Raw genomic sequence first — 25,758 nt, forward strand, 5'->3', positions numbered from 1 at the left:
CTTAACACTCACGATGCCCTCTATTACTTGGCTCTTACCAGATCATATTTAGGCTCTGGCTCTTACCAGATCACCCCCTCTGTGTGGACACCCTTCTCACCTAGCTTGGGCTCCCACACCCATGACAGGTTGCTCTTCCATGTGGACACCCTCCCCACCCTACTCTGTCTCTACTTTAGAGTCACTGTGCCTCCCTTCTCTGCTACTAAACCCCAATGTGGGGCTGCCCACCTGGCTGTGCTGCCAGAACCGTGTTATGCCAGGAAGAAAAGCAGTGAAAGAGAAGAGAGGAGAAGGAAAAGAAAGGGTAGGGAGTGGAGTAGATGAAAAGGATATATTCTGTGATACCAACTTGAAATTGACAAATGCTTTTAGCTTTTCTTACCAATCTACTGTCCAATCAACCATCTCTTATTCGATGTTTACTGTGTCAGGATAGCAGGGAGCTGAGGATGGAACACAAAGAAAAAACATGTTCCCTACCTACCAACCCATCAGGGCAGATGAGATGAAAACATCATATCAAAACTAATAATATAATACTAACTGGGATTCTGCCTTAATGTGCAGGGAGACATCAGTTACTATTTTTGTAAACAGATGCTGATTGACACACTCAGTGTAATAGTTAAGGTGTAATATTCAAAATAAGATGTGTGATATAAATGTCACTACTACAGTCACCACAGAAATTCTTGTTTCATGAAAGTTTGTTGATAAAATTGTTAAGAAATTTTTATTCTTGATTAGTGCTCAGGGGAGTAGATGGTACTAACTGGGGGTGGTCTATGGGAACAATATAGACTGAGTCTACATGTATGGCACTTATTAGTCACCTCCTTTACTTTCCACAATATATAATGCTCCACACAGACACTGAGAAAGCTACAGAATCTCTAGTCATCCATCACAGGTGGTACATGAAACCCACCTTCATTTCTGGGTTGAACTCACAAAGTAAATTGAAGTCTTTGGTGTTCTGGGACACAGCTTCTTGAAGAACAAAAGGAAAGTCCTTAGAGAGTCAGGCTCTACTCACAGTTTCATCTCTTGGCTCAACCTTGAGAATAATGGGTTTTTCTGGTAGAATAAACCCTTGAGCACTTAATTTGAGGGGGATCTGCAACAGTTAAACAAGGATATGAGAAGGAGAAATGAAGCCCTGCCAAACAACAGAAGCAAAGCAGGCAAGATACATGAAGGACAATAATGCATTACAAACATATAAATACTACTTTTAGCATCATATATCTCTGATTATTTAAGCTTACTCTGTAAGCTGTCAAGACTGCACCATGGAAACATTCACCCATGACTCATTCAACAGAATATCTTTTGAGCACCTACTCTGTATGTGGCTGGACACAAAGTCATGTTGGTTTGTGCTCTTTTTTGATTGAAAGTTTAAGTAAAAAGGATGAGTCTTTAAAGTTGAAAACAAATTCTTGAACATTAGGCAACCATTTGAAAAGTTATACAGAGTTAATTTTGTATATGTTGAAGCCTGCAAAGTCACCCTGAGTGGGTATTACACATTTTATTGTATGGCCATCCTCATGGTTAAACATCCTGTCACCTCTCCCAGTGGAAATATCCATTCATGATGGCAGATTGGGATGGAAAGAAAGCACAATTTGACTGGAGCAGCGCTCACAGAAGGTGGTGCTAAGTAATCAGAATGGCCTGGACCATGGAAGTCCTTCATATCTGGCAGAGATACTTCACACCAGTGATTCTCAACTTTGCTTGCACTTGAGAATCAATGGGTGCATGTTTAAAGCCACACTCTGGATGAATTAGATTAGAATTTCTTTTTAAACATAATTTATTGTCAAATTGGCTTAGATACTATATTGGAATTTTTGAGATGACTTGAGTGTCAGGATTTTTAAAGCACCCACTGATCCCAGTGCACAAGCAGGGGTTGAGAACCATGGTCATGAGATCATCTGTCAGTTGCAGTAGAGAATAGCATCATTCAAAAGTCATGTTGTGGTAATCACTGCACATCACGACTTGTGCATGTTATGGTCCTTTCTTTTCAATGGACTTGAAATAAATTTAAAACATTTTTCAAGTTCAAAGGTCTGTGCATAATCATGTCATGCTAACTGCACTCAGTCTAATGACACTTATAACTAGACGTGGAACTCAGAGCTGAAGGAAACTTAAAGGGTCACTGATGACTCCAAATAAATCTCTGGCCAGCAGAACAAATTATTAAGGATAAATGAACTCATTCTCTCTCTCTCATACACACACACACACGCACCCCCCCACACACATATCCATTCCATATCTCTTAGTCTAAAAAAAAAAACAAAACAGCAAAACATTCTTTATGCAGAAAGTTCTCTGTCTGACCTGTGTTTCTTTACAAGGCTTGAAGGAGAAGTTCTGCAGGAGTCTGACAGCAGCAAGTTTCATGTTCATGATCGCGAACCTCATGCCAATGCAGTTTCGGGGTCCAGTTCCAAAAGGCATGTATATATAAGGATTTATGCTTTCCTTGTTCTTCTTGCTGAACCTGGTTCCACAAATCAGGTTGAAAACAGGTTAGCGAAACATAAAAACCACAAAAGTCACATGTGTGGGGTTCTCAACCTGGACTACACAGGACACTCTTGGGGGCTGGTCACTGAAATCTTGCCTGGCTTATTCTGTGGTGACAACTGTAAGCTACAGATCCTCTACATTCCCTTTACCCTGTGGGAGCACCCAGTCTTGTTGAGGTGATGAGATGAATGTTGTTATAAGGAAGAGTTAATTTAAAAGTAGAATTACAGTCAGGGTGGTGAGATGTTCACAGTCTGAAAGGTGAGTGGGAAATGAACCCGATGAAGGAAAGGTAGGTTCTTACCTAAACTGACTTATGGTTGTCAAGTGCTCAAGAAAAAGGAGCAGGAGAAATGCCTCCCATGATTTACACTGTGATTTTTCTCTTCTCTTCCCTCACCTCCCTACTAGGATCCCTCCAACCATTTTGACAGAACCTGTCAGAAGATTTACAGGAGCACACAATGCTCCTCACTATAATCATACTGACAGATAAGTGTAATCACTGAATTCTTCTCTGTCTCTTCCATGAGGCTATAAATTCCTTGAAGGTTAGACTTCTATTTTACCAAAATGGATTGCTTAATATTAAGGAAAAATATAGATTTCCAGAAAGTGATAATGACATTGTCAGTAGATATTTTTTAAAAGTGTTTAAAATTTGGGCAAAATATTTGGGGCACCAGGGTGGCTCAGTCGGTTAAGCATTTGACTCTTGGTTTTGGCTCAAGTTATGATCTCAGGGTTCATGAGTTCAAGCCCCACATCAGGTTCTGTGCTGACTGCACAGAGCTTGCTTGGGATTCTCTCTTCCTCTCCCTATGCCCCTTTGCTTCTCTCTCTCTTTCTCAAAAATAAACAAACATTTTTTAAAAAAATGGATAACATTCTGGAATGAGATGATGTGTCTTACAGAGATATGGGTATAAGACAAGGAATTGCTATGGTGTATGGATAGGGGCAGTTAATATGGGTTATTGGTTGTTGGGCAGATGATGGGTACACATAGATGCATTAAGAATATTCACAGACATGCATCTACAGAATATACTTGTGTATGTGTCAAAAATTCTCCACAAGAGGGGTGCCTGGGTGGCTCAGTCGGTTAAGCGTCTGACTTCGGTTCAGGTCATGATCTCATGGTTTGTGGGTTCAAGCCCTGCATCGGGCTCTGTACTGACTGCCAACTCAGAGCCTGGAACCTCTTTCAGATTCTGTATCTCCCTCTCTCTCTGACCCTCTCCTACTCTCTCTCTCTCTTTCAGAAATAAATAAAACAAAACAAAATTCCCCACAGGAGACATTTTTAATATGTGGATTTGGCGCTGCCTGGCACAGTCCCTGACACACATAAGTAAGCACTTCCTCTCATGAGTGAATGAATCACAGAGAAGTACTAGGAGTCTCTGGTTTCTGTTAGAGAAACTACAGGACTGGGGACTTCTGAGCTTGTTGGACCTCCAGGTCTCTTGGTCCAGGAAACAGGCAGCTTGGTCAATTCTGACTTCTTTCAGCAAGGACTAAATGTAGACACAATACTAGCACTAGGGACACCATGCAACAAGACAAGGGTCCTGCCATCAGGGAGCTTAGAGTCAGGGGCTACAAGTCTAGATCCCTACAAAGTTCACTCCAAATTTTCCTCACCACAACAACAAACAGGAAAACACCAACTCTTTGCAGAATTCAAGCTGTGCCCAATGCCAGACACTGCTCTGGATTCCCAGAGAGAAAGCTCAAGACCCCCCCAAGGAGGATGTCTCAGATGGCTAGAAAGCATTTGACTTTGGATGAATCCCCAATACCAAGAGAGGTGGGAGCTGGCACAGGACTGAAGTCACAGAAGCACAGGACCTGTGTGTGCCCCCATCCTCACGAGGCTGCTCCTCCTGCCAGGGATGAGGACTCTCAGCTCCACAGCCTCTGCTCTCCCGCTAAGGCTAGTGGAAATGGCAGCCAAAGTTTACAAACATGGAATGTAAGGATGTGTGAAGTAAATTCACAGAGCTAGAGAGAGGACAGAAAAACTTAAAGAAAAAAGAGTCCCGTTTTCTTAAATAAGATAATGATTAAATAAATAATATAAGCATATAATCATAAATACAAATTACATACAATTTACTGATTATAGTTTACTGTTACATTGAGTAGTCAAAAATATAATGTCATTCTAACTTTAAGGAATCTATATATACATGGGAAAATGTCCACAAAGATGTAACACTTCATTATTAATAATCTTGATATATTGGACTGATGATGATGTTAAGTTTCTTTTTTTCTCAACTACAGTCTGTAGAAATTTGACAACAACCATCATTTTGTAATTTGAAAAATACTTCTACATATAAAAAGATACACAAACAACTGAACAACCACATGTTAATCATCTTTACAAAGAAATATCAGAATATCTTCCCACATGAGGGTGGACTCTCTTTTTCAGGGTTCCCTGTACCTTTCTGGATGGAATTCCTTAGGCTCTGGCCAGAGATCCGGGTCCCGGTGAAGAGTAAAGGTTGGCACCATCACCACTGTCCCTTTGGGAATGAACACACCACTGATTTCCACATCTTTCTTACAGACCCTCTCAAGTCTACCAGCGATTGAGTATAATCTGAGAGTTTCATTCAACACCATGTCAAGATACTCCATCTGTACAAGGGCATCGTAAGTGGGAGGTGCCTAGAAGGAAAGAAACAGATTTTCCTAAATTGAGATTTGGAATCAATCTGGTTCCTAACAGTTCAGTCTATGGAATACTACTGAACTGTTAGGAACCCCTAAGAATCATACATATATTTTGGTAAAGGCTACTTATGAGCATTTCAATGTCAACCATGTCCTTTGACCTGCTCAATGGCCCCCTGGGAGGTATGCAATAGTAATACTAGAGAAGACCACTAGGACATTCCCCTAAACAGAATCTGTTCCTAAACAGGAAATCCTTCCCACAACTACGTGTGGTTTTTCTTCTTCATGTGAACAAAGGTGACTGATAAACGATGACCCTTACTCTTAAGTGAAAAATACTGAAGTCATTCTTTCCTTCAAAATATGGGGCCACACATCTGTACCAAGGAAGGAGAACATGCAACAGAAAAAAATCCCTTATCCACATAAAATTGTCTAGTTGAAATATCCTGCTTCCTATTTCTTTCAATATACATACAATATGTAGAGAGAGACACTATATTATATAATAGCCATAAATAATTTGGGGAGACACTAGTTCCTTTTGATCCAAATATGGCAAGAGATAGGTAGGATAGGATGCTACCAATTGTTGGCAAACAACTTCAGTTGTAGGGGACTTTGTAAAGAGGATCAGAATCCTACTCTCAGCCCCATCCTCTGTCACTAGAAGGGTCTCCTAGTTGTACCTTCAGGGTTTCAAATAAGCTGCTGTAGCTCCAGTGGCCAGGTCTCTTCACAAACAGGGAATTCCAGTTTGGGAAGAGATCTGAGACAGCATGGGCAATATGTGCATGTCTCTTGGTGTTATATTTATTTAATTTTTTTTAATTTTTTTTAATGTTTTATTTATTTCTAGGAGAGAGAGAGAGAGAGACAGCGTGAGCAGGGGAGGGTCAGAGATAGAGGGAGTCACAGACTGAAACAGGCTCCAGGCTCTGAGCTAGCAGTCAGCACAGAGCCCGACGCGGGGCTCGAACCCACGAACCGCGAGATCATGACCTAAGCGAAAGTCGGACGCTTAACCGACTAAGCCACCCAGGCGCCCCTCTTTGTGTTATATTTAAAAGCCAACATTGGAGAGGTTAAGAATTCAATCAGGATCCTGTTATCCTGGCTCCTAGACTGGCTTATTTAACACCAGTTATGTGATAGTGTAAGAAAGTTATGTTGTCTATGATCTCGCGGTTCGTGGGTTCGAGCCCCGCGTCGGGCTCTGTGCTGACTGCCAGCTCGGAGCCTGGAGCCTGTTTCAGTCTGTGACCCCCTCTCTCTCTGACCCTCCCCTGTTCACGCTGTCTCTCTCTCTCCTAGAAATAAATAAAAAAACATTTAAAAAAAAAAAAAGAAAAAAAAGAAAGTTATGTTGTCTCTCCGTAGTTCAGTTTCCTGCCTTGTGACATGGAGATAATTTGAGAGGACACTTCTTAGGATGTGTGGTAGAGACACTCATGACTTATCCAATATCCATGTAGGACCCCTATATTCCCCAGTCTACGTGAATTTATGGGAAACAACTTTGTATATGGGCTATGAACTGCAGAGATGTATGTCAGTTCAGGGAAAAACATTTGAAAAGCAGGTATATAACTCTAGTTCTTGTTCTGCAGCCAACACGAAGTCCCCAAGTTCCAATTAATACAGGTATTAAAAGTGGAGTCTCAATGCCCTGTATTCCCAATTAACTATATGGAGCAGAGACTTGCTCCCATTCTCCACTAAGACCCATGTTGGATATGCGAATGTGAGTGGAAGTGAACTTTTGCTATGAAAACCCACTAGATTAGAGGGCTAATCTGTTACTGATTCATATCCAAGCCCATCCTGATTCCTTCTGCAGGTATGACCCACTCACCTTATTGGGGAAAGTCGCATCAATCTCCTCCTGCAGTTTCTGCTGGACATCAGGGTGAGTGGCCAGTTCATACACAAGGAAGGAGAGAGAAGTGCTGGTTGGCTCATAGCCAGCAAAAATAAAGATAATCGATTGGGCCACAAGCTCTAGATCAGACAGAGCTAAAAGGAGGGGAAAGGCATGTTAGCTACAGCAGGCAAATATAAGACATCATAGTAGATGATGAGAAATCCACCTGAAACTCTCAAATCCCTCAAAGGAAAAATATAAAAGCAATTTGTAATCAAACTCTGGAGAGTTTTCACTCTTATGTCTATCTTCCAGAGCAAGAAAGAGGCAAAAGTTGTCTTGACCTGTTTATTCCCAAGGTCTATACTATTCTTAGCCATTTGCTTCTGGTTATGCCACCCTCTCCACCACCACACGTGGGTAGTTTCGTAAGATGACATTTCTGTCTGATGTACACAGTGTTATCAGTCTGTTCATTGGAGAATCCTAAAAGTACTTCAGCCACATGTAACATGAGATAGCACTGTTCCCCATGAAAATTTAAATTCTTCCAGCTAAAATACAGCTTAAATTTTATGAGAAAGTTTGAAGTGCTAAGGATTGTCAGGAAAGTTAAATGATCTTTCATCTCAACATACTAGTGACTTAAGAGAATTTAAGAGAAAAATGTTGGGCTACGGATATGTGATATGATGGAATAAACCATCCTTTTTCTCAAAAATCAATGGTTAAATATTCAAGAATTTTGTGAGATTGTTGTCAAACCAGAGATACTTAAAATTAAACACAATGGGAATATTTCTGTCATAGACACAGCTAAATCAAGACTACTTTTTTCTTTCAGATATAGAGAGCATAATTATACCACTGGTTATGGATAGATATGGATATACTCATGTTTATCTCTCCTGTATAAATATATTTCATGTTCTTAGCTTGGTCCTCTGCGAGGAAATAAAGCAAAGAAACCCTGGTAGTAATGAGCACTCCTAGATCCCAGATTTTGATTTCTAAATACCATTTCTCACTAAAAAGAAACAGATTCATGGAGAAATGGCTGATTCCAACACTCATCAGGGGAAACAAAAGATAAACTCGGAGTGTCTCACACCAGAATTCAAGGAAATTCTCAGAAAAAATATGGGAAAAGAATACAGAATACTCTATGTACTGTAAAAGTGAATAGACATCATTATACATTTGTCAAAACCCATATAATGGACAACACCAAACATGAACTGTAATGTAAACCAAGGATTTGGGATGGTGATAATGTGTCACTGTTTGGGACATTGATTGTAATAGATGTAACACATTGTAAAAAAACATATATATATATGAAATCTCTATGTTTTTCACTCAATTTCAGTGAACTTAAAACTGGTATAAAAAATAAAGTCTATTGAAAGCCTAAAAAAATAAGAAGAAATAATTAAAAGAATACACAGGAGCCCACTTGAAAGGCCTTCCAGAGGACAAATCTGAGAGAATTGATGATCTAAATAAAAAATGGTGTAAAAGATTAAGTTAGTTATACATGAGATCATACTGACATATATAAATAAATTTACTCATGAGAGAATAAATAGCTTCCATAAAAATGGAACGTTAACACATGAATATAAAAGAAATGATAGATTTAAAAAGTCACCATTCTGGAATAATAGTAATAATAGTTTCAGTCAAATGCCATCCATGGACAACATAGGTAGTAGGTTAAACTTTGAAAAATAACCCATAGTATTTACACAGTTGCAAAGGCTTCCTGCACCAGTTATTTACTAATTACAAAGGGAAAAATAAAACTTTACAAGTACATTATGCCAGTGAACACAACTTTAACCAGTTGTTCCAAGTGAAGGTCACCAACACCGGGGGCCTGTGCCTTCTGGTGTGATGAAGCCTTGATATGAATTTCTAGACAGAGGTTCTGATTCAGTGGGTCTGGAGTAGGTCAGAGGATTCACATTGGAAACAAGCTCCTCTGTGGCAGACAATGAATTGCTTAGTCTATCATTGCCCGCTGGCTCTGAACAAACCTGAGGCTGTGGGCTTCTGGAAAGTGCTTCTGCTATCATTTGTATCTGAACACGTGTTGTTCTTCAATTTGCAGAAATTTTACCTGCTAAAAACCTCTGTGCACATCTCAGAACCACTCCTGCCTCTGAGCCTCCCATCACTGGCTCTTTGATACTCTCCTTGCTTACCTTTATGGGTGTCTGTTTCTTTGGAATTCTGGGAGTTAATCATCAGCTGAAGCAAATCCACTCGGTGCTGGAAGCAGAAAGAAAATTGCAATGACAAAAGGTCACTTGTGAAGTCAGAATTAAGTCAGGGGTGCAGGACTTAACTTCTTTCCTGAGAATATGGCCCCTTTACATACAGAGATCTGACTAGTTTTTGCAGAGTCATCACTAAACAAAAACTTCCAGCTACAAACTTGGAGAACAGGATGCTTCTCTGACAGGAATCCAGCTATTCAGTCCCACTGCTTTTTGGTTCCTGCCTTCAGCTTTTCTGGCTGTTGACCACAGCTTCATAGCCAAAGAACTGCCTGCTCCCTCTCTTGTCATGCCTGCTTGTTCAGGAGAAAATCCCTGATGCCAGTCCTGTTTAACTCTGGCCATGATTCTTTTTTTTTTTCTTTAATTATCTATCTATCTATCTATCTATCTATCTATCTATCTATCTATCATTCTTTTTTTCTTTTATAGATTCTTGTTAAGTTGGTTTCCATATAACACCCAGTGCTTATACCAACAAGTGCCCTGCTTCATACCCATCACCCCTTTCCCCCTCTCCCCTACTCCTATCAACCCTCACTTTGTTCTCAGCATTTAAGAGTCTCTCATGGTTTGCCTCCCTCCCTCTCCCCCACTATTTTTTCCCTTCTTCTCCCCCATGGTCCTCTGTTAAGTTGCTCCTAATCCTCCTATACGTGCAAACCTACGGCATCTGTCCTTTTCTGCCTGACTTATTTCACTTAGCTTAACACCCTCAAGTTCCATCCATGTTGCTACAAATGGAACTCTGGCCATAATTTTTAATGAATGGTCACATAGATCAATCCCCTGACCTCTGCAAACTCTATGGGGAGCTTCTGTGTCAGCATCTTCCATTCTTCCACCCTCCCAGAACTCTGCACAATCTTCAGTGACATCCTGGGGTACCCAACCCTGTCTCTCTGTCCTGCACATATTCTTTTCTCGCCAACAGGCCTCATTGAAGGCAAAACTGGCTTAGCCAGCTTTCTGCCTTAGTGCCCAGAGAAGACTCCTGCCCATTCTAGACAATATCAGCCTCAAATTTAACACAGATTATACTCCACCAGGTGCCTAATAGGACCTTCCACTAGAGAATGTGTAAAACAAGAGGCTTAGAATTTAAGCCATTCTTTGCCAATGTTAGATCTGGCAAAATTATAATAAACAGAAATTTATTTTTACACAGTGATTTTTGTGCTTTGACAATTTATTGAAGTGAAATGGTAGTTTTTCTCTCACCAAATTTTGTGCAGTGACATACGAGTTGCCATGCTTATTATTATAAGCATTCTTTCTCTGACTCAGTTTCTTAACTCTTTCCTTAACTTCCACCTTCTTCATTCTCTCTAAAATGTTAGAACTCTCCTATACTAAACCCTACAGTTCTCTACCTACCATAAAAACATACATAGAAGTGCACATTTGAGATGTACACAACTCAAGAAAAGATCAAAAGTGAACACCCACATGTTACCACCACTGGATTTACCTTTTGTTTATCTTTGAGGCGACTTTCCTTCATTCTTGTTACAGATTTTGTGAAAAACTCAGTAACCATTTTTGGAAACAGCCAGATATTTAATATTTCAAAAACTGGGGTAAGGAATGGGAAGAGTACTGTAAGGAAAAAGAGCAATGGAAAGCACAGTGAAAATGCAAAATTTACCTGCAGCAATTATAATATACTCTTCCAATCACAGGAGTAAAAGACACCAGGAGTCATTGAAGCCAGAAGTCATTCCCTTATGGACTTTCAAGTCATTTCCCTTACAGAAATTTCAAGCCAATGGCTGAGACAGGGCAAGTCACACATGGTGACCACAACTATAGCAGTGAGATCAGTGTCCACCTCCACAACTTTGGAGTGACCAAAGCAACAGAATTACTTTACTGGATATCTTATCTTTTATTTTTAGACTGAGCCTTTTTGGATAAACCAGACCATAATATGTTACTTGAATTAATCATACTGTTTAAGAAACGGTTGTCAGAATGCAAATAATACATAGTATGCCCTTTGACCACAATGTAATAAAACTAGAAACTGAGAACATAAACAACATTGGGAAACTCAAAAAATACACGGAAATTAAACATTGCACTCCTATATAACCAATAGTTCAAAGAAGAAATAAAAAAGGTAATTAAGAATTACTTGGAAGTGTGCCTGGGTGGCTCAGTCAGTTAAGCGTCTGACTTCAGCTCAGGTCATGATCTCACAGTTCATGAGTTCGAGCGCCATGTAAGGGTCTGTACTGACAGCTCAGATCCTGGAACCTGCTTTGGATTCTGTGTCTCCCTCTCTCTCTGCCCCTTCCCCATTTGTGCTTTGTCTTTCTTTCTCTCAAAAATAAATAAACATTAGTAATTTCTTAATTAAAAGGAGGAATTACTTGGAGGCTGATCAAAATGAAGACGTGAAATACTAACTCTTGGGTGTAGCAAAAGTTGTGCCAGAAAAAATTTATCGCTATAAATGTCTACATTTAAAAAGAACCAAGATCTCAATTCAATGATTCAATGATCCAGCTTTCTGCCATAAACATGTCAGAAAAACAAGAGGAAATTAAACCCAAAGCAAGCAGAAGGAAGCACATAATAGAGACAAGACCAGAAACCTATGAAATAGAAAATGAAGCTCATGTACCCCAATGTTCATAGCAGTACTCTCAACAATAGCGAAAACATGGAAAGAGCCTAAGTGTCCATCAACAGACGAATGGATCAAGAAGATGTGGTTTATCTATACAATGGAATGCTGCATGGCAATGAGAAAGAACGAAATNGTAATAAACTATTTGTTAAAAAAAAAAGATGTGGTGTGTGTGTGTGTATATATATATACATATATATATACACATATATATATAATGGAATATTACTTGACGATCAAAAAGAATGGATGAAACTAGAGTGTATTATGCTAAGTGAAATAATTCAGTTAGAAAAAGAAACGTCATATGATTTCATTCCTATATGAATTTAAGAAACAGAACAGATGAACATAGGAGAAGGGAAGAAAAAAATAAAATAAGAAAAAACAGAAAGAGAGGCAAACGATAAGAGACTCTAAAATACAAGAACAAACTCACACTGTCAGAATGGCTAAAATTAACAACTTGTGAAATAACAGATGTTAGCAAGGATACAGAGAAAGGGGAACACTTTTATGCTGTTGGTAGAATAAAAACTGGTGCAGCCACTCTGGAAAACAGCATGGAGGTTCCTCAAAACATTAAAAACAAAACTACCCTATGAGCCTGCAATTGCATGACTAGTTATTTATCCAAAGGATACAAAAATGCTGATCCAAAGGGGCACGTGCATCCCAATGTTTGTAGCAGCACTATCTCAATAGCCAAATTCTCAATTGTACATTTTAAAAGGGAATTATATGTTATGTGAAGTTATATCTCAATAAAATTGTTGTAGAAAGGTAGGAAGGGAGGGAGGGAGGGAGGAAGGAAGAAAAGGAGAAAAGGAAGGGAGAAGAAAAAATAGTAATGTACATACGTATTGAGAAGAAAAGTGGATCAAAGAATGAAAACTTTAAGAGCTTCCTCGTATTTTCTACGAAGGGATCTTGTGGGTTGTTGAGGGAATCAATGTTCACTCCAAAGGAAGTACCGGTAATCACATCCATGCTGTAAGCCCCCAAGATGCTGAGTAGAGAAAGAAAGACATGGATAATTAAAATCAGAAACTCTACTATCCCTATCCAACACATGCAGCCAAAAGAACATTAGATTTCAATGCTAAGGCCACACAAGAGCCACATTTTTTGTTTTTTTCTTAAATACTTTATTGTCAAATTGGTTTGCATTTAACACCCAGTGCTCATTCCAACAAGCGCCCTCCTCCATGCCCATCACCCACCTTCCCCTCTCCCCCACTCCCATCAGCCCTCAGTTTGTTCTCAGCATTCAAGAGTCTCTCATGGTTTGCCTCCCTCCCTCTCCCCAACTATTTTTCCCCTTCTTCTCCTGCATTGCCCTTCATTAACTTCCTCCTAATCCACCCATAAGTGCAAACATATGGTATTTGTCCTTCTCTGCCTGACTTATTTCACTCAGCACCCACCCATCCATGTTGCTACAAATGGCCAGATTTCATTCTTTCTCATTGCCATGTAGTATTCCATTGTACAAATATACCACATCTTCATGATCCATTCATCAGTTGGTGAAGAGCCACACTTTTGGAACCACCTTCTGGATCATCTGAAGAGTCTATATGCCATCACACTCATTCGTGGGGTAGGTATTCATGAGGAATTTGAAAGAGTCATCATGCTAGTGATGCCACTGGCCCTGTGCTAAGGGTGATGGGGACTCTATGGCAAGTTAGAGACACTTCTGAACTCAAGGAGCTGTCATAAAGGAATAGAGACCCAAAGTCAGACAAATTACAGTAGTGTGTTTTTAGTATGACAGTAGAAGGTGGATAAGCAGTGTATCTGAGCAGGACAAACAGTGGAATAATTAACCCTCAGAGGAGTCAAGAACGGTGAAACTGATCTGGACCTTCTCTCACCACGGTATCTATGCTCAGAGCTGAAGTTCCTCTTCAGCACATTACAGAACAGCAACACCATGCTCTGTGCTGAAAGGAATGTCATCCCTCCTTCTCTACACTCCTGCTAAGGCTCCTGAAAGATCTTTTTTCCTCAACTCCAGTGATCAGAGCTTTCCATCAGGACACACTCATATCAGGAAAATGTAAGATCTAAGAATTTTCCTAGTAAAAATATATATAGTAAATCTCTCCAAAATTGATTTGTGGGTTGCCATAGCTAAGTGATCATATGCCACCAGGTTTCCTAGAACAGTTCCAATGTACATCTGTTCATCCTGCATAATTTTAAAATATCATGGTTTAGGCAAAAAACTGTATACATATGTGCGTATGGTCACCCTCCTCATCCCATGAGCAAGGTCTTCTCTCTGCTAAGGTTCAAAAATGGACAAGTGGTCATAAAGTTAATATACAGTGTTTGCTAATATCCTCAACAAAATCAGGAAGTTGTTCCAAGTTCCACATGATAAATTCCCTGCCCCCCCCCACTGCCCACCAATATATACAAAGTGCCTTCCCCTCCCACCATTCCATACCCTCTACACTCAACGATTTAGTAAATTATGTTTCTTATTTTCAAACAATGTATTTTTGTCTTCTAGAATATCCAAGGGGACAATCAAGTAGATAAATTAATCCTGTATCGTGTACACAAAAGAAGATCTGTTCTCTCCTGACTGTCCTGCCTTTTGAGGGATGTTACTTCTTCTTGGGTGGCCCACTGGACTTGTAACTCCACAGGCCTACTTATGTTTGATCACGGGACTAACTCAACAGTGAGAATCTGGCTCTGTGGTGGCAGATGGAAAGTGTCATGACAGAGTCAGAAGCCCAGCAGGTGCAGATCTACTTACTCTTTCAAGGTGACAGGCTTGCCTTTCTCTGCCTCCTTCCTCAGGTTCCTCACCAACACATCTCCATACTGGCCAATGATGGGGAACATCTACACACAAATGCAAGACCACTTGATTTAAATCTGAGAATCAAGTCCTAGAATGACCTGGATTTCATAACCATAAAGCAGTAAGTACATTTAATAACAAATATTATCATGTCTCTTCCCGGACATGAAGATAAAAGACCATTTTTAAGAAGCCCAAATTCAGCAGACTACACCTAAGAAATGGACTGTGATCTTATTTTCTACCTGTTCACAGATGTATTCCTTAACTTTCTAACTGAAAGCCCTCCCCCCCCCTTTTTTTTTTTTTACCTCCTTGAGCTTTCCACTGGTGAAGGTTGGAGACAGCAATGTTCGTATTCTCTTCCATTGTTCATCCTCAGACAGAGAGATGGCATTTTTCATAATTCCCACTGGACCAAGAGGCTAGCATCAAAGCAAAAGACATTTTGCCTTATATAATTTTTGAAGGTCTCAAAGGTTGTAGAAAATTTGTCAAATGGATAGAAATTATTCAACAAGTTGGATCAAGAAGATGTGGTTTATCTATACAATGGAATACTCCATGGCAATGAGAAAGAATGAAATCTGACCATTTGTAGCAATGTGGATGGAACTTGAGGGTGTTATGCTGAGCGAAATAAGTCAGGCAGAGAAGGACAGATACCATATGTTTGCACATATAGGAGGATTAGGAGCAACTTAACGGAGGACCATGGGGGAGAAGAAGGGGAAAAATAGTGAGGGAGAGGGAGGGAGGCAAACCATGAGAGACTCTTGAATGCTGAGAACAAACTGAGGGGAGATGGAGTGGGGGGAGGGGAAGAGAGGTGATGGGCATGAAGGAGGGCACTTGTGGGGATGAGCACTGGGTGTTATATGCAAACCAACTTGACAATAAACTATCTAAAAAAAAAGAAATTATTCAACAAGTACTTAGTGATTGTCTACTGAGTAGCAGGCCCTATGTCAGACGTTCAACAGATGTTTATACCAAATGCCTACCCCTCTAAGAAGCTGAAAAACACATCATGCCACCTGATGTGTTTTCCAGGCTTTATATCCCAATGTTTTAATTTAAATGTGGTTAGGTAAATTTGGTAGGGAAACTACTCCTCCAGGGAAATACAGAGTATCAACCCCTAGTCCTAACCTGTGCAGAATAGAAATGGATTGGTAGAGATAGCCAGATAGCCCTGGCAAGCTGCATAGTGCCTCAAACCAGTTCTGTCTTTACATATATCTACAGCAGGAGCAACTCACAAAACAGATGTCTTGTTATGGTGATTTTTAAAAAATACTATAATTAACACTAAAAAAATTAGGAATCTATTCTGAAGAAATGATGCAGTTATGAGAAATCTATTCCCCCTGTATTTCCCCAAAGAGACAGAAGGAAAAAGAGAGAGATAATTCTATATCTCAGATTGGTACTGGCCTATTGGCCAACAAACCCAAATTTTTCTTCCATCTTCCAAAACTGTACTTTGTTGTTTTATTTTTAGATGCAAGATGGTTTTTATTTTTATTTTTATTTTTTTTAATGTTTTTTTTTAAATGTTTTTATTTATTTCTAGGAGAGAGAGAGAGACAGCACGAGCAGGGAGGGTCAGAGAGAGAGGGAGACACAGACTGAAACAGGCTCCAGGCTCTGAGCTGGCAGTCAGCACAGAGCCCGACGCGGGGCTCGAACCCACCAACCGCGAGATCATGACCTAAGCGAAAGTCGGACGCTTAACCGACTAAGCCACCCAGGCGCCCCAATTTTTATTTTTTAATAATAGTTTACTGTCAAGCTGGTTTCCATATAACACCCAGTACTCATCCCCACAAGTGCCCTCTTCCATGCCCACCACCCACCTTCCCCTCTCCCCCAACCCCATCAGACCTCAGTTTGTTCTCAGCATACAAGAGTCTCTCATGGTTTGCCTCTCTCCATCTCTCCCACAATTTTCCCTTTCTTCTCCCCCATGGTCCTCTGTTAAGTTCCTCCTAATACTTCTATACGTGCAAACATATGGTATCTGTCCTTCTCTGCCTGACTTATTTCGCTCAGCATAACACCATCAAGTTCCATCCACGTTGCTACACATGGCCAGATTTTATTCTTTCTCACTGCCATGGAGTATTCCATTGTATAGATAAACTACATCTTCTTGATCCATTCGTCAGTGGATGGACACTTAGGCTCTTTCCATGTTTTGGCTATTGTTGAGAGTGCTGCTATGAACGTTGGGGTACATGTGCCCCTATGCATCAGCACTCCTGTATCCCTTGGGTAAATTCCTAGCAGTGCTATTGCTGGGCCATAGGGGAGTTCTATTGCTAATTTTTTGAGGAACTTCCATACTGTTTTCCAGAGGGGCTGTACCAGTTTACATTCCCACCAACAGTGTAGGAGGGTGCCCGTTTCTCCACATCCACGCCAGCATTTAGAGTCCTCTGATTTGCTCATTTTAGCCACTCTGACTGGAGTGAGGTGGTATCTCAGTGTGGTTTTGATTGTATTTCCCTGATGAGGACGGATGTTGAGCATCGTTTCATGTGTCTGTTGGCCACCTGGATGTCCTCTCTGGAGAAGTGTCTGTTCATATCTTCTACCCATTTCTTCACCGGATTGTTTGTTTTTCAGGTGTGGAGTTTGGTGAGTTCCTTATAGATTTATTATTTTGTTTTAATACAGATATCTCTAACACCCATTCATATTAAAAACTGACAAACTAGGAACAGACAACATCTTCCTCAATTTCATAAAGAGTATATAACAACCCTAGAGCTAACATCACATCAATGATGAATGACTGAGGTACCTGAGGTTAGGCCTGATTCCTATCACTGGACTACACTACCACAAGAGTCCACAGCTAAACCCTGAAGCTGTACAACTATACATGGCCAGATTCTAGTCACAAGCACTCATTGCCATGCATGCAGCAGTGGCTAGCCCCTGAATATACCTGTGTGCTCACAGCTGGCCATGGTCCCCACTGGTGGCCCCAGCCCTGTTCTGGGGATAAGCCTGCTTTCAGTACCCCCACCCCCACTACACACAATGATTGTGTATATAGCACCAATTCTGGCCACCATTCTGCTTGCCCCAGTCCCCTGGTGCTGGACCTAATGGTGTTACTGATTATCCCAACAGCTGCTGCAGCCACAAGAACCTTCCATTCCTCTTGCTGCCAAGAATCATGCAGTTGTTGATGTTGAGGCCCCCAACTGCCTGAACCAACCTTGCTCTCCTGAATTATTTTCAATTATCCAGTCAGAGTAAGGTAAAAAAAAAAAAAAAAAAATGACAAAGCCTGGGAAGAAAAAGCACCAAAAGGACTTATAGGACACCATCAAATGAAACAATATGCATTCCCATATATGAGCAGAAAAGTGGGCAGAATGCTTATTTAAAGAAACAATGGCTGAAAACTTCCCAAACCTTGGGAAATATATGGAAATCTTGGGACATGAGCTTAAAAGCCCTCAATAAGATTGAATCAAAAAAAGACTTCACCAAGATACATTATAACTGTCAAAAACTAAAGACAAAAAAATATTTTTAAAAATTTAACGTTTATTTATTTTTGAGACAGAGAGAGACAGAGCATGAATTGGGGAGGGGCAGAGAGAGAGAGAGAGACAGAATCTGAAACAGGCTCCAGGCTCTGAGCTGTCAGCACAGAGCCCGACATGGGGTTTAAACCCACAGACCTCTAGATCATGACCTGAGCTGAAGTCAGATGCTTTACTGACTGAGCCACCCAGGTGTCCCAAGACAAAGAAAAGTCTTGAAAGGAGCAAGAGAAAAGGAGCTCATCATATAAAAGGAGGACATCCCTGTGGCCATCAGCTGATTCCTCAGCAGCAATCTTGAAAGCCAGAAGAGAGTGAGTGATTTTTCAAGAATACTTTATGCAGATAAGTCAGGCAGAGAAGGACAAATATCATATGTTTGCACGTATAGGAGGATTAGGAGGAACTTGACGGAGGAACAAGGGGGAGAAGAAGGGCGGAAATGGTGGGGGAAAGGGAGAGAGGCAAACCATGAGAGACTCTTGAATGCCGAGAACAAACTGAGGGCTGATGGGAGTGAAGGGGAGGGGAAGAGGGTGATGGGCATGGAGGAGGGTACTTGTGTGGATGAGCACTGGGTATTATATGGAAACCAACTTGACAATAAACTATTTAAAAAAAACAAAAATGGAAATAATTCATAACCACTAACCTTGCCTTTAAAGAAATACTAAAGAGAGTTCTTCAAGCTAAAAAAAAGGACACTTACTAGTAACATGAAATCACATGAAAGTATAAAATTTCACTGGTAAATGTAAATTGTACTGGGATGTGAAAATTACTTATAACTCTAGTGAAAGGTTAAAGAGAAATAATTAGGGGCATTTGGGTGGCTCAGTAGGTTGCAATGTCCAATTGAGGCTCAGATCATAATCTCATGGTTCATGAGTTCAAACCCCATGTCAGGCTCTGTGCTAACAGCTCAGAGCCTGAAGCCTGCTTCAGATTCTGTGTCTCCCTCTCTCTCTGCCCCTCCCTGACTCATGCTCTGTCTCAGTATCTCTCCCAAAAATAAACATTAAAAAAAAAACTAGAGTAGATACTGAAAAGATAAAGAGAAAAAGATCAAAGCATACCACTATAAAAAAAATACGTAAAATCACAAAGGAAGACAGGAAGAAGGAATAAGTGATCTATGAAACACCTGGATTACCAAAATGACAACGGTAAATCCTAACTTATCAATAACTCTTTAAATGTAAATGAATGCACTTGTTGGGATGAGCACTGGGTGTTATATGGAAACCAACTGACAATAAACTATAAAAGAAAAAATATGCAAAAGGAAAAAAATAAATGTAAATGGATGGATGAATGGATAAAGAAATGGCAATATTACTCAGCCTTAAAAAGGAAGGAAATCATGCCATTTCAAACAATATGGATGAACCTGGACAACATAGACAAGATGCTAAGGGAGCTAAACCAGACACAGAAGGACAGGTATCTCATGATCTCACTTATAAGTGGAATCGGAAAAATAAAGACAAGCTCATTATAGAAGGTAGTGTTAGTTATCAGCGGCTGGGGAGGAGGGCAAAGGGCAGACACTAACCAAATGGTGCAAATTTTCAGCTATAAGATAAATAAGTAGTGGAGACTGAATATACTGCATGGGGATTATAATAATTACCACTGTAGTATATACTTGAAATTTGCTAAAAAAGTAGATCTTAGATGTTCTTAACACACACACACACACACACACACACACACACAGAGTAACTCTGGATGTTGCTGGTAACATTAATTAATTCATGTGCCATAATCATTTCATTTTATATATAATTTTTTAATGTTTTATTTATTTATAGGAGAGAGAGAGAGAGACAACATGAGCAGGGGAGGGTCAGAGAGAGAGGGAGTCACAGACTGAAACAGGCTCCAGGCTCTGAGCCGGCAGTCAGCACAGAGCCCGACGCGGGGCTCGAACCCACAAACCGCGACATCATGACCTAAGCGAAAGTCGGACGCTTAACCGACTAAGCCTCCCAGGCAGCCCTTATATATAATATAAATGTAAGCAGTTTTTATTATAAACATATATATCTAAATTTTTTAATGATGAAAGACTGAATGCTTCCCCCTAACATCAGGAACAAGACAGAATATCCACTCTAACCACTCTTATTCAACATTGTACTAGAAAATCTAGCTAGTCCAATAAGACAAAACAAAGAAATAAAAGACATACAGAATGGAAAGATTAAAAATAGGAGTATCCGTATTTCAAATGACATAATGGCAATGTAGAAAATCTTGACGAATATAAAAAAGAACAACTCTGCATCTAGTAAATGAGCTCAGCTAGGTTGTAGGAAACAAGATCAACACAAAACCCAACCACATTTCTATATAATAACAAGAATATGTCAAAAGCCATTAAAAACGCAATAATCACTCAAAGAAAGTGCACTATTTTAGGTACACATTTTTTATAACACATGCATGTTTTTCCTGTGCTGAGAGCTACACATTGGTGAAAAAAATCAAAGAAAACCTAAATAAACACATAGTATGTTCATGAATTGACAGACATGACTTAGTGAAGATACAAATTTCTCCCAAACAGATCTATGGGTTTGAAGCATGTGTTACAAAGTCTCTGCTATTAGGTAAACATAGATAAGTTCTGAATTTGTATGGAAAGGCAAAGCAGCTGGAATAGCTAACACAATTCTAACAAAAATAAAATGGGAGGAATCACTGGACATATGTGAGAGGTACTACACGGCTACAGTAATCAAGATAGCCTAGCACTGGTGCAGGACTAGATACAGAGATCAATGAACAGAACAGAAAATGAGAAACACACACACACATGCCCCTCTGAATTTTAATATTAGTACAAAATCAATTCAGTGGAGGAAGTACAGACTTTTCACACTGGTGCTGGAGCAATTAGACATTCAAGGGCCAAAAACAAAGATCCTTGACCTAAACTTCCCATCTCACAATTAACACTAAAATGAACACAAAACAGATCACAGACTTAAATGTAAAACATAAAACTAAATGCTTGGAGAAAATCCTTGGGACTTGCAGCTAGGTGAAGAGTTTTCAAACATGATGCCAAAGTCAAAACCCATAAAAGGAAAAAACAAATGAACTGGACTTATCAAAATTTAAAAAAAAAGTTTGCTCTGCTGTAGACCCTGATACAACAAAAAGACAAGCTACACACTGTGCCTACAGAAGAATACTAAGAGGGAGACTTTTGGTGATGGAACAGCTCTGTAACGTGATTGTGCTGGTGGCTACACTAATCTACATGTAAGATAAATATTCAGACAGCAACACACGCGTGCGCGCACACACACACACACACACACACAAATGGGTAAACCTAAAACTGCTGAAATCTGAATAAGCTCTGTGGCTAGAACCAATGACAAATTCTGCTTTGATACTGTCCTATATAGTTAAGCAAGATATTATCTTAGAGGAAACAGCTTGGAGGCCACATGACATGACACCTCCTGGGACAATTTCCAGGGAATCTATTATTATTTTCAAATAAAAGTTTTAGAAATAACTATGTAAATTTAAGATAAATCCATGCCTACCCGCCGGTTTGTGAAGACAGAATAGCATTCTTTCACTAGTACTGTTTTGATCATGTCCGGATCTGTGATAGCCAACACCGGCTGTCGCCCATTAAAACCTGTGTCAGGGAAACAGAGCTGATTATTTAACATGCCAGTTTGTGCAATGGCAGCCACTCCTGGAAGTCTAGACTTTTATCCTGATGTTACCTAATCCAATCTCTGAGACCATGGCCAGAAATGACATTAGAACGCTTATTAAGTCTACATGTGTATGTGGGTATTTCTGGGACCATTCTCCATAATTTTTTGCATGTTAAAAATATTTCAAATATTTTAGAAGTACTTCAAACATTTTAAATATTTTGTCTATATTATCAAACAAGAAGATGGATTAGTAAATAAATGAAGGCAAGTAAATTATCTAAGAGCAAAAAAAAAAATGAAAGAGAATCCACCCACTCAATCACTAAAAATTATAATTTTGAAGATACATCAAACACATGAAATGCACATGATACAATATTAGGTGCAAATTATAGACAAAGTGATCACAAAGATGAAAGATGTGCCTGCAGATAAAGACTTGAAATGCTCAAAAAGTGATGGCAAAATTATGAATCATTTCCTTGACTTATTTTCTAAAATATGCTTGCTAGTTACATTTTAAAGAAAATATTATTTAAATATTAAAGAGACATCCTTGGTAGCATTAACTCAGAAAATTTGAAACCACAAAGCCAAAGAGAATAAAGTAATACAGAGAAATATATAAAATTCACTTTAGATATATTTACCTTTATTACTTAGATGTATTCTTTTTTTAAATGTTTTTATTTATTTCTGAGAGAGAGAGACAGCATGAGCAGGGGAGAGTCAGAGAGAGAGGGAGATACAGAATCTGAAGCAGGCTCCAGGTTCTGAGCTAGCCATCAGAACAGAGCCTGACGCAGGGCTTGAACCCAGGAACCATGTGATCATGATCTGAGCCGAAGTCAGATGCTTAACTGACTGAGCCACCCAGGCGCCCCTACTTAGACTTATTCTTATAGGTGGGTCCCACATGTGAGTCCCTTGGGTTCCAATAGGTGACAAGTTTAGCAGCAGGGCAAGTCCATTTGTGACACATGTGTCACACAAATCTGACTCCTTATATGTGATCCATCCCAGTTAAGCCTGACCTCTTGACTGTCCGTATGACCCATTAATGGGAACTAGCCACTGGCATGAAGCGTACGTTACACTTAACTAGTGTCTTCTGGCATTGTGTTTTCCAATAAAAATCATTTGTATTTATTAGAACAAAATGGAAGGTTTTCCACAAGTCCCCTATTCTTCCTTTGACATCACAGAGGAACTTCAAATGCTTTGTGATCAGATATAAAAATGGATTAGAATCACTGCACTAAGTGCTTCCCATCTGCAAAAAGTATTCTAAAACTCAGAAGGTTTCAGTGGGAGTCAAGTATGTTTAGTGTTGAAGCAGTGATAGTAGTTACTGAAGTGGCACCTGGGTTGGCTCTCCCATCAGCCTGATCATATTTCTCGAGTGATTTCCCTCATCTCATCATGTTTGTTAAAAAACACCAGGGTGGACAAGGGACAGTGGCTTGGAGTTACCCTTTACTTTTCATGATCTCACACAGCTCATATATGGATGGCTTCCACTACCAGTTAAATTCAGATTCTTGCACCCCACCCCATATCCTTCAGATTCTGTGTTGCTGGGAGATGGAAACCAAGAATCTGCATTTTTGGAATCTGCCCTCCCAGATGGTTCTTATCCACAGCCAAGCATGAGGACCATTTATTAAAGACAGAACAGGGGCCCACAATGTAAGACTGACTCCAGCCAGAGCATACCAGTACTGAATGTAGAAAGGAAGGGACACTGGAGATGAACCAGTGACAATCCAGAGATCTGTGTTCTTTCTATTCCATCATGTTGCTTATGGGCCACACCAACTCAGCAGAGCCGAATGGTGTCTGAGGACTTGACCAGAGAAGATAAAGAGGTACAACACTGACTGTGAGCACCCCAGCACCATACTATACCTCTCACACTGCTTCAGCAAAACTCTAGCCGACCTCAATGGGCATATCCACTGCAAGCAGCTGAGGCCATACTGCAAAATGCTGTCTGTCAGCCCACCAGTGAAACACTGTGGTTTAGAAATTCCCTACAACTCTTCCAGTGCATAGAATGGGAGAAAGAAATACTTGACTATACTTCTATTGGAAAGTCTTGGCTTAGTACTAAAAGGCAAAACAAAGTAATCACACTTGCAGACAGAGTAAGAAAAAGCTGAGCAGAAATCGTTTTACATTCTGTTTACAACAGTGCTTCTATCAAAAGCACATATTAATCTAAAATATAAAAGATACCATGAAGCTCTCCAGACCCAAGTGGATGACACACTTGGATGTCCTGGTGACACATGGGATCCCAGGAAGGGGAGGCTTAGGAGCTTTAATTATATGACTTCATCCCAAGGGGCTCTTGACTGAGACTGTCCACACCATGGGGACCTCATCATAAAAAGCCTGTCACTGGAAATTTCCAGGATACTCACCCCCACATTCTTCCATATGTTCTAAAACATTTCTCATCAAAAACAGAAAAGCCCTGCAAGAGAAAAGAAACTGTATTAATAATAATGTACATAATCTAAATGTACTCAGGCTTACCTCTAATGGGCACAAAAAGGATGCAGATCACATGAAATGCGGCTTACTACCTCTGACTGGCAGATAGAGGGAAGCTCTTATTCACAGGTTTCTTACAGGAAAGGAGAGAAAACAGAGGAGACACGAAATGGAGAATTTCAAATCCTTCTTGAAGTGTCTAATACTGTTCATACTGAACATCTTGCCCATTTGTAAAGAGTGTGTAATCCTTGTCTTTCTGACATGTTTGGCTTGTGCATGGGTTGTCTCTAAATCTCATAACCATCTGAATTATTAACTTCAGGGCCACATGAGAAAACAGAAGGTGAGAGAAACTCACTGTGGCCTGCACACTCTGAACCCCCAATACCACTCTGTTCATTGAACTCATGAGCGCTACTAGATTTTCAGTAGATTTAGGAAATTAAGACATCTGTGCCCTCTTTCAGTCTGGCAGATTTACCAAGTGTTAAGACATTTTGTTGAGTGAGAAAATGACAGATAAATGGATGAACAACAAAGTGGATTTGCTTCCAGTTGTCCAGTTCTCACACGGAAAAGAGGGGATGGTGTCACCACTCCACAAAGGATGGAGCAAATTAGGGGCGCCTGGGTGGCTTAGTCGGTTAAGCGTCCGACTTTCGCTTAGGTCATGATCTTGCGGTTCGTGGGTTCGAGCCCCGCATCGGGCTCTGTGCTGACTGCCAGCTCAGAGCCTGGAGCCTGTTTCAGTCTGTGACTCCCTCTCTCTCTGACCCTCCCCTGCTCACGCTGTCTCTCTCTCTCCTAGAAATTCAAAAAAAAAAAAAAAAAAAGGATGGAGCAAATTAAAACACTTTCTGAGTTTTCAATTATGTCACTTCAAAAAAAGAAAACAAAAAAAACTTCCTGTCTCTATGTTTCAGCTGTGATATTTGATGTTTTCACTTTACAAAGGAAGGTTCCAGAAATGTGGGTCTTGGGGTGCACGTACTAAGGAGTTGATCTGGGAAAAGTGGAAAGGAGATTATTGCTCTGTTGGAGAGGAAAAAGTCCAGGACATTCTTAACGATAACTGGCACTGAGAGCCAGGAGAAGTGGGATCTGAGGAGCAAGCCTCAGGTCTGCAGGAAAGAGACTCCGAGG

The 25,758-nt window shown here is 40.1% G+C and overlaps 1 protein-coding gene across 2 annotated transcripts; it reads right to left on the reverse strand.

Moving 5' to 3' along the window:
* Window positions 1–413: 413 nt before the first annotated feature.
* LOC144227125 (cytochrome P450 3A12-like) lies at window positions 414–22,085 on the reverse strand. Of its 2 annotated transcripts, XR_013333855.1 has the most exons (11): window positions 21,988–22,068; window positions 15,167–15,280; window positions 14,808–14,896; window positions 12,892–13,040; window positions 10,868–10,995; window positions 9,322–9,388; window positions 7,106–7,266; window positions 5,015–5,241; window positions 2,365–2,527; window positions 932–1,120; window positions 414–446 (listed from the first exon to the last, which is right to left on the reverse strand). XR_013333855.1 is itself a non-coding variant. In XM_077758674.1 (10 exons), exons 1-10 carry the CDS (start codon window positions 22,039–22,041, stop codon window positions 1,025–1,027), a joined length of 1,248 nt encoding a protein of 415 aa, XP_077614800.1. In that variant the 5' UTR covers window positions 22,042–22,085; the 3' UTR covers window positions 709–1,024. The 2 variants fall into 2 exon arrangements, 1 of the variants encoding a protein (XP_077614800.1); XM_077758674.1 differs by lacking the exon at window positions 414–446 and having other exon boundaries at window positions 709–1,120; window positions 21,988–22,085.
* Window positions 22,086–25,758: the final 3,673 nt, after the last annotated feature.

This window comes from Crocuta crocuta, unplaced genomic scaffold, assembly GCF_008692635.1.
Source record: "Crocuta crocuta isolate KB4526 unplaced genomic scaffold, BGI_CrCroc_1.0 scaffold273, whole genome shotgun sequence".
In the NCBI taxonomy this organism is placed as follows: domain Eukaryota; kingdom Metazoa; phylum Chordata; class Mammalia; order Carnivora; family Hyaenidae; genus Crocuta; species Crocuta crocuta.